Source organism: Bidens hawaiensis, unplaced genomic scaffold (genome assembly GCF_021521415.1).
Source record: "Bidens hawaiensis isolate Kalapana, Puna unplaced genomic scaffold, B.hawaiensis_p1.1 tig00018131_1, whole genome shotgun sequence".
NCBI classification, from domain to species: Eukaryota; Viridiplantae; Streptophyta; class Magnoliopsida; order Asterales; family Asteraceae; genus Bidens; species Bidens hawaiensis.
In genome coordinates, this window is record NW_027492739.1 from 136,213 (window position 1) to 146,532 (window position 10,320).

General features: G+C 34.1%; 1 protein-coding gene and 1 pseudogene across 2 annotated transcripts; one reads left to right on the forward strand and one right to left on the reverse strand.

The window, feature by feature from the left end:
• The first annotated feature begins 368 nt into the window (after window positions 1–368).
• Window positions 369–3,796, forward strand: LOC143555417 (uncharacterized). Its single transcript, XM_077044977.1, has 9 exons — window positions 369–897; window positions 2,059–2,085; window positions 2,212–2,291; window positions 2,397–2,469; window positions 2,572–2,629; window positions 2,799–2,850; window positions 2,953–2,977; window positions 3,206–3,300; window positions 3,470–3,796. Exons 1-9 carry the CDS (start codon window positions 790–792, stop codon window positions 3,525–3,527), a joined length of 576 nt encoding a protein of 191 aa, XP_076901092.1. The 5' UTR covers window positions 369–789; the 3' UTR covers window positions 3,528–3,796.
• Window positions 3,797–4,924: 1,128 nt separating this feature from the next.
• On the reverse strand, window positions 4,925–8,068 carry LOC143555442 (putative protein phosphatase 2C 27; annotated as a pseudogene). Its single transcript, XR_013139202.1, has 4 exons — window positions 7,579–8,068; window positions 6,771–6,947; window positions 6,452–6,657; window positions 4,925–5,692 (listed from the first exon to the last, which is right to left on the reverse strand). The product of XR_013139202.1 is annotated as a putative protein phosphatase 2C 27 (transcript).
• Between the last annotated feature and the right edge of the window lie 2,252 nt (window positions 8,069–10,320).

Genomic DNA, 10,320 nt, shown 5'->3' on the forward strand with positions numbered 1-10,320 from the left:
TAATATACTCCAATCAAATAGGGAACTAAGTATTAGAAATATAAAGTACACATTGTAGAAAGTAAAAATATATAAATAAATAAAAAATTGGTTGCACAAAAAATAAGTTGTAAGAAAGAAAGAATGAAAGGACATGGAGGGGATTCAATCCCATGCTCTTTGTGGAAGGAAATAGATGGGAATACCAGTGCAATGCAGATTGATTATTTGATAAAACTCAAATAATGCAACTGTATATTAATATCAAAGTTAAAGGAATAATTTTGTTCTAAAATGGGTCTCACAATTTTGAGAGTCTAAAGCTAGGGCTTTAGTTTCATATACTGTTGGGCCGGCCCTGTAGAGGGGCACGCGTTATCATTCGTGTCTCATCTGGCTGGCTGGCTTTGTGGTGTACACGACCAGCGTGGCAAGGGCTGGCCACTAGTGCCCCCTGTTTGCTGGCCAAGGTGCTTCATTCCTTAAATGTCAAGGGTTCAAATCCGATGACAAACATCGGTTAAGCATGTGACTTAATAAAAAATCTGGCATCAAGAGACGAGGAAGTGTATTTTACAACAGTCGAAACTTAAGGGGTGTAAAATGAATAATACAATTAATTAACCTGACGTGTCAAGACCCTACCATCCGGTGCCAGGTGTTTCCTTCTGATTGGTCGAAACACTCGTCTTCCACGTAACGAAAATCTCCGGTCAGCGGTCAGTTTTTTAAATCACAGTTTACGGAATAAGTGCGTGTTTCAGTGTGTGTACTGTGTAGGTTTACACCGGCAGAAGATTATAACCGAAGATGACGGCGGCGTTGCGACGGTTGATCTTCGCCGTGACTGTATTCGTGGCTTTATTATCATTTGCTCATTCGATTCATGATAAATGCAGAGCGTGTAATGCCGTAGCTGTAAGTAAATAGTAATCAATTACAATTCGTTCGTTTTAGGTTTTGTAATTGTCCGATCTGGTTCTTATTTCGTATCTAATTATTGCTTTTGGTAAGATTGGAGAAATTGTATGAATCCTTACAGAGCAAAATGCACAAATATTAACAAATTAGTTTTTCAACTTAATACTTGGTTCTGTCATGAGGTAGGTTAGGTAATTATAAACTTAGACACAAGTAACTAGTAGATTTAACTTTTTTTGGTAATACTCGTAACGAAAATAGAAGTAAGTATCTGAATGTCTATTAAATAGTCTGTGATAACTAATTGGGGGTGTACACGAGCGGAGCCGAGAATAGGCTCGAGCTCGGCTCGTTTGACTTACCGGTACTTGAGCTTGGCTTATTTCGAGCTCTATTTCTAAAGCTCGAGCTCGACTCTGGAATCAAATTTATCAAGCTCGAGCTCAGCTTAGGTTTGGCTCATTTACTATTTATTGATTAATTCATATACATTTTTAGTTATATTTATGTGTTTTGATAAAGGCGTTAACAAGCCTAAGATCAGCTCGAGCTCGTGTGTAGTACCTTAAACGAGCTAAAGCTCTCGAGCTTGGTAGTGTAATGTAAAATTAATAGAAAAGAGTTGAATGTTGAAACTTAAAATATGCTAAGCTCGTTGAGGCTTGACGAGCCTAAACCATCTTTCCATACAAAGCTTGAGCTCAGGCCCGATAATTAAACGAGCTTTATTTGAGGCTCAGGAATGGCTCGGGCGCGATAAGGCTCGGCTCATTTCGAGCTTTTTATCGATCCGATCTGGAGTGGCTCTCTAGCAGCTCTGCTCGTTTGCGCCGCTATCTGCAATTCGTTCTAGCAATCTGGAACTAGATTTTGCGTGAATTGAGCATGTGACCCTATAAGACTATAATACAAAGTTTAAATTGACTAACTGGTGAGTTTTTTAGTTGGAGATTGATGAAGAGATGTATTGTTTAGAATTAAAATTAGGTTCCACGGTTTGTTTTGTTAAGAACAAAGCTTATCATAGGTGCTATAATGTGAACTTTAACTTTTATCTACTGGAAGTTGAATTTTAATACATGCACATTCTTAGTGACACACCTTAAGTGAGCCTTTATGGTAAAATTATGAATTGATCAACTGGTTTTAATTTTGCAGGAGGAGCTGGAACACGGAATGATAAAGGTATGTCTTTCTGCTTTCTTTCAAATGCATTATTTCATTCCCGCATCATACTTTTTATGAAGAATTTATAACATAAATCCTATGAATTTTCTATTAATATTAATTTTACTTTTTGTATCTTTCTAGGAGAAGCCAAAAAGCCATCTGGACTTGAGAAACCGATTGGACTCCAAAGGTCAACGCCAAGGAAAAGTGATAGATTACAAGTAATATATCAAAATACTTACCACTCTGTACTAAAGCTAGAAACTTTTGCAGTGATCAGATGAACCAACATTTGTTTACTAAATTAACTAACTTTTGTTATACAGAGTCAGTGATCTGAGAGTGGTTGACCTCCTGGATGGGCTTTGTGATAAGATGCAAGACTATACTCTTCAGAAGGTGCGTGCTTAAACATATCATATATCTAATATTAATTAATTAATAATTGCTTAAACATATATATCTGATATTAACAATGGTGCTTTGTGGCCATTTATGCAGGTAGATTCAAATAAAAGAATATGGATGAAAGTGGATGACTGGGATAACATCACTAGCAGTATGTATTGGTGAAACTTCTTTCAGTAACTTGTCTTATACAGTTATAGTTTAGCTTAACAGGACTATATTATCCCTAGTGACTAAACCAGCATGATTGTTTATGTAAATGCTTTATATATTTTACAAAAAAGGTCTTTTCTCGTGTAAGTTTTCATTTCATTTTCCAGATAAGCAAGAACTGCGGGCTTACTCAAAGGAGATATCCTCTTATTGTGGAAGGTGAGATATGAAATCAATCTACCAAAACATATTCAATCTTGTATGTTGTTTACTTGTAAAAATATACCAGCATGTTTAATTTGTTTTGTATACCTGTTCCAGATTACTTGAGGAAACCGAAGATGACGTGAGTCTATGCTTTCTACAACCTGTTTTATAATTAAATTTTGAATTAATTTAGCACCTTTTTATGATTAAATTTTGAACAAAAGATGGTACGTGACAATATGGTCCGGACGGTATTCAAAATTTATCTGGACCATATTGGCGCGTTACTCAACATGTCTTGACCTGGAGCATTTTATTATTTTTTTTTCTTATGTGCTTACTCGTCTGTTATGGTTCATAACCGCAGCTGGCAGAATTGATAAAGAAAGGATCGGTTAAAGTAGGAGGGGTGAGCAAAGTTTTATGTCACAACCTTAGCAAACATTGCAGCTCATCCTCAAGGTAAATTTTAAATCTTTTGGTGATTGGGTTCATTTTTATACTTGATTATAAAATGATTTTATGCATTAAAATACAATTTGCATGATTTTTAAATTTTTTTATTATAAAAGAGATAAAACATAACCATGGCTCGAAAGAGAGAACCTGATGTCTTAATGTTTGTCTGCAGTCATAAGCATGAGTCGAGCCACGATGAAGAAGATGATGAAGTTCATGGTGAACTTTGAGAACCTGTGATCATGGAATGGTATGAACTGCTCGTGAAGACGCGAAGCTAAAGAACACTTAGGAATTACTTTACAATATACATTTTGTAAGCTTTGAACCCATTGTACGAGTTCAATATGTGAACAATTTAGACCGAAAACAGGGCACATCTTTTTGTAATCTTCGTATTTTTATTAATTGATCCAGTTGAGTAACCTAAATTTGGTTCATAACACATTCCAAGCCACAAAAACATTTCTTGATATGGGAATTTCTGACATGAAGTTAATTAGGTTTTTGGTTGTCATGTCTAACTTGTTTTAATACACACGGGTTGTGTTTGGCTTGACCTGTTTGATTTAACATGTCAACTTACGACACGTTTAACCCATTTATTAAAAACACACTAGCCTGATTAACGCATTTACAACTTAGTTTTAAGCTAGCCAAACTTGAGCTCGACTAGGCTCGAACTCGGCTTGGTTCGAGCTCTATTTCTATAGCTCGAGTTAGATTTTGAGTAGTTTCTCAAACTTCATTTCGGGTTGTTTATAATTTATAAATTAATTTTTACATTTTTAATTATTTGTTAAATACGGTGTAATTATATTTTTACGTGCAACCTAATATATATTATTTAGTTCGGGTTTTCATACTTTATACACATTATATAAATATATGTTTAACATATTAAATACAAATTATATAAATATATGCTTGTTTAGATTCACGAGATGACTCAAGCTCAATAAGTGAAGCTCAAACTAGAGATGTTCAAAACGGTTTGGGACTAGGAACCGGAACCGGTTCCTAACCGGTTCCTATATTCAAAACCACCTTTTAAACCGGTTCCAGGCTCGAACCGGTTAGGGAACCGAACCGGTTCTCCCACCCTCGGACTCCTAACCTATCTAACCGGTTCTTACCGGTTCCTAACCCGGTTCCTGTACCGTAACCGGTCAAAAAACGGCTATTTTTGACCCCAACGGTCAAAAAACGGCCAAAAAAAACGGTTAGGAACCAGTTCCGGTTCGGTTCCGGTTCCTACCCGCCCCCACTCAGAAATGCAAGAACCGGTCACGGATCATCGGGTTGAATCAGATAGGGTCCGGTTCCTAAAAAAAACGGGTAGGAACCGGTTCGGGTCCTGTTCGGGTCCACCGGTTCGGTTCCAGGAACCGGTTTTGTTGATCATATCTAGCTCAAACTCAGGCTTATTTTTTAAACAAGTTTATTTTTGGGCTTAAGCTCATTTAAGCCTGATTCGAGTTTTTAGAGAGTGGGTCTAGAATGGCAAACGATTGGGTGTTCGGCTCGCTATATACAACTTGTATTATACCGCCCACCAACCCGTTTGATACGTTTAGATATATGTGTAGATGTGGTGTGCTCATGTTACTCTATTTTAAGTATGTCCGGATTATGGTTGATGTTTTTAACACAAATAATTTAACGAGCCGTATTTGGTTTATTAAAACAATTCAACCTGTCAACCCACCAGCCGACATGATTGACGCCTCTATTTGATACCACATATATTCCCGAAACGAGTACAAAAAGATCGATAATTTCGGACTTCCATCATATTTTCCCAAAACAAGTACACGCGTTATAAACATAAAGTTTCACAAATTACCATCTAAAGCACCCTTAAGAAAGTTTTAACCCTTCTAAACAAACACTCCTATGTCCCATTTGAGATTGAATCTCAATCCAAGGTGGTGGATCTGGTGAAAAACATATCACAATCACCGTTAAATTGTCACACGTATTCCGTTTAAGCGCTTCACAAACGAGCACTCTCGAGCATCTTTCCGGGTCATTATGAATCATTAATTCCTTTCGGGCTATTGTCACCGCACATTGACTACTCATGACATCCCACAAACCATCACATCCCATTATCAGAAACTCATCATCTTCCATCAATAATATTTCTTGCAACTCCGGGTCCGCACTTAATGGGCACGCAGAGCCTTTCGGGCCTTTCATGTGCCAATCACCGAGAGCTCGGGACACTGATAATTGACCGTTTAAGTACCCGTCATAAATTACACCACCGAGCTGTTCGATTCTATGCTTTTCTGATATACTGTTCGGTTTGTGGTCGTTTGATAATTCTATTGCTTTGCCTCGTTTTCCTAAAACCGCTCGACAATCACCAGCATTTGCAACTATCATCGTCCTGAACAAATACAGATTAAAAATTAAAGACATATACTGAGATGTATTTGTGTGAATACGAACTAGGGTGTGCATGAAACCTAAAAACCCGATCTATAACCGAATAAACCAAAATAAACGAACCATACAAAACCCAACTGTTTGGTTATATGTTTTAGTTGAAACCGAACTTTTAGTTTGGTTTCGCATGTAAATTAACCCAAAAAAACAAATCGAACAGAATTTATTGTTTTTCATTTTGAAATTTAATTAATTTATAAAAGTTTAATAAATAGTGTAATCCAAACATTTTAGCCCAAATGTATAAAAAATATTAATTGATAATAATAAAAAAAGATTTAGGCTCAAATTCATTATTTTGGGCCATTTTTTTTCTTGCCAAAGCCCAAAATAATAAAAAAAATTGAAACGATCGTATTCAAAATTTCAAAAACCGAAATTTCGGTTTTTGGTTCGGTTTGAGCATAAAGTTGACCCCTAATATGAATGAGTCAATTTGACTTATGTTACATTACAAAGGAGTCACACGCGCGGAAAGTCAACCAAAGTGAATTTTCAATGCAAAAATTTTCCATTATATTCAAACAAAAACTAGATTGTAACTAAATACTTGGCACACTAATACTTTCCAAAAAGATTATATATTTTGGACAAAAAGTGTTCTTGGTCAACCTAACTAGAAGCCACCCAATTTGACCGTCACTCGGCTCACTTGACCGAATGACCGGGCATGTATGAAAACAAGAAGAGGCTCACCTACCTTCCAAAAACAAGAGTGGTCAATGCAGTGGTTCCTGAAGATATATCAACATTACTGTTTTCTGCAAACGCTTGATCGACTTTTATGTATGCATTTCTTATCGCTTTTCTCAAACAACCCGGGAACTGCGGTTCCTCAGTTATGAACCTCAATATGTTCTTTCTAGCATACACTGCAGCATCCGTTCCACCATGCCCATCAAAAACCTGTTCACATCAAATCACAACCGTTAACTTTTAATATATATATATATATATATATATATATAAAACAAATTTACTGAAAATCACAAACATTTGATTTGTTTTAATGTACATACTCCATAGAATGCTCCGAGTGGAGGTAAGCCTTCTATCGTGTCTAAATGTTCTAGAAGGTTATCTACACATAAATGTTCATCTTCCATGTATTCCTTTGGTCCTTTTTCGGCACAACTTCCTGATCGAATCATCACCGGATTATATTCAGAATCCCCAATAATCCCAAGGTCAAAGTCCTAACAGAATTACTTACAAAAGTCAATAAATGATAACATGAATGAAAAACTAAAAACCTTGACAACATAATTACATGTTTCAGTCAAGTTTTCAAAACTAAAATATAGGCCTGTAAAGAATCGAACGAACGCGAACGGAGCATGTTTGTGTATGTTGGCTTATAATTAACCAGACAAAAGAGCAGACTCGAACAAAGTTTTTTTTATCGTTTGTTAAGAAAATGAGTGTGTTTGTGTTTATTTATGTTCGTTAGCTAACAATATAAACGAAAAGTTCATGAAAGTAAGCGGACAACATAACTAAGGTAAACCAACTAAAAGTGAATGTGTGTTGGGCCTAAAAAGTAATTAAAACTATAATAAATTGTAATGGGCCTACAAAATTTAAATGAATATATTAAAGAGCATAAAGAACAAACTTAAACAAATGCAAACTATTCAGCGTAAATGAACGAACATAAACGAATTTAAATGAACAAACATTCACAAAATGAATGAACAAAGCATATGCTCACGTTCTTTCATTTAACTAAATGAACAAACTTTTTTATTCATGTTCAGTCGTTTATTAAATTAACGAACTTCCCGTTGAACAGTTCACAAACAACTCACTGAAAGTTCGTTAATATACCAGATTTGAAGGCGGCAACATGCTCATGCTACGCCGAACAACCGACAAATGTCTTGGCGGTTTCCCAACCTCCGGGTCCGAATTCTTCAATCTTTCTTCCACCCCAGAAGAAATATTATTATCAAAACCATCTTCTACAATCACACAAGATGGTGAAAAACCATTGCCAGCAGCCATACTTAAACACCAAACAAATATATACAAAACAAAACAAAACCCACAAAATTCTTCCCAATAGTAATCAAAACAACTTCATCTTTCTCTTTAATATCATTGCAGGTTCAGTAATCTGCACAAAACCCATGATCATTTCTTGAAAACCCATTAAAAAGTCTTGATTTTGAATCAATTCGTGGCGAATTGAAATATGATTGTGATGGTTTTGTTGGTGTCAAATGCCACCCAATTTCGGAAACCCTAGAAACCACTACTTGAAGTGGTAATAAGCAAGAAAGGGTAAATTTGCCAAAAGAGTGTTTATTTATGAAATGATTAGTTACATTTGCACCCCTTATATTCATGAATAATTCTTTAGCACCCCATTGACTATCAAATTCTCAATTAGTGCTTAGTTGTTTTATTTTTTAAAAATTATAAAGATGAATTTCAATAATTCTTCGAGCTATTGACTGGTGTTAATCCTAGTTAAAGAAATGTATAAGGAAAGTCCTAACTTTCAACATAATTTTCTTCTACTGAGCTATTTTCTAACAAAATGTAACCTGATTAGTTTTTATGACTTGGATGATAGTGAAACCTACCTCCATTTTCATACTCATTACCAAAAAACCTAACCCTATTTGGCTAAGGATATTTCACAAACCGACAATGTTGTGTGGTGTGGTGTGATGCGACGATGGTGGTGATGATGGGTGGTGTGGTGTGGTACCAAGTAGTGGTTGTTGTCTGGTATTGAATATGGTGGTGGGTCCCACCATCTATTTTCTGTTAGATTATTTTGATGTGGTGGGACTTACTATCATCCACATCATAGAAAATAACTGGGTTAGACTTCGTTAAAAAAAACTTAATGAAAGAACATAAGTTGAAAGTTGGGACTGTTCTCATACATTTATTTAGTTGAGATTAGCGTCAGCTAATAGGCCAAAGTTTGAAATTTCAAAACGTTTTTTTAAGACTCAAGGCTTTAATTATTAGGACAAAGATATATTGATATCGTAAAGATCTATCTTCATGTTGGATTAAGTGAGATCATAAGATTGCCATCAACTTCAGTTTTGTGTCATGATGGTCCATGTAGGTTTTGAATTTAACAAGAATAAATACATATACCTATACTAATAAAATAAAATAATTTTGACACGTTGCATTCTGATATTAACTCTCACTATCAAATTCCCGTCAAAATCACTTCTCTTCTATTGATGGAAAAGAAAAAATTTTTGGTTCTAAATATAGAATTGATTATAAATTCAACAAACCGTATTAATTGGTCAATCTCCATTGATTGAATTATTAATGTCATAAATTATATTCTAAACATACTTAATACAATAAAATTATTAATATAATTATTACGTGTCTAAATATATTTTCTTTAAAATTGAAATGTCTATATAAAGGAGTTTATGTTTAAAGAGTACATTAACATTCAACTTTTTTGGCATCTTCATATTAAAGAAAACTATAATAATTTTTATCAATTTTTTTACCAATATTTAGTCTTAAAAAATCATAGACAAATATTCCATTATTTATATTTATTATAAGACTATTGTGATAGTTGAACAATAGTGTGCTTATAAGGACAACATGAAAGTTGTTTAAAAAAAATATGTTGTTGATTTGTCTATGGCCGGTTATGGAATGTATAACATTTTTGTGAAAAACTTTTTCTATATTTTTCACATCGAGATGCCTCATTATTTTAAATGTTGCTTCCAGTGGCATTGCTTCATTATTATATACCGATAGTAGAACAACCTATTTTCGATTTAAAATTCAAATATTTTCGATGATATAAAACAACTATATTTGTAATACATTTTTTACCATAATATAAGAGACTTAATTATCTTTATTTTATTTGTATTAAATTATTCAGTGTAATTTATACATTAATTTATCCCGTGTAATACACGGGTTTCTAAAGCTAGTTTATAATAAACGATGTGACATCTTCTAGATGTGTTTTATTCGTATGTTGTAACCATCTTACAACAATAACATGTGTATACGTGTTTGAACACTTATATGTATGTATATTGGATATTCAAATTTAATTTGAAAATATTAAAAAAGTTAATAGTTATAATTATTGTTTTTCTCAAATTAATTAAGTTGAGCGGTGTTTTTAAACACATTTTCTGTAGCTCCATTACTCTTAGTGGGATAACGTCTTTGTTTTAGACATTTTAATTTCTTTGACTGTCTCATTCTTCACTCATTGTGGATTTGATGAATTTGTTTGATTGTGGGAATAAGTGACGAACATGATATATATATATTTTTATATAAATTTTATAATGAAGATGATGGATTTGTTTAGATTTGGATTATAAATTTTGTTGGACTAAGATGATAAAGATGCCTAATTTTGCACTACAGTCTATAGTCATGAATATATGCTTTATTATTATTATTCTAAAAGTTTTGTCCATTTTACCCTTCATTTTATAGTGAACTAAACGGTAAGAGCATCAGAAATATGAGATTTTTGGGGTGTTTTTAAGGAAAAAGAATATGATGTGAAAGAGAGAGAGTATGCTGTGGAGGAGAGAA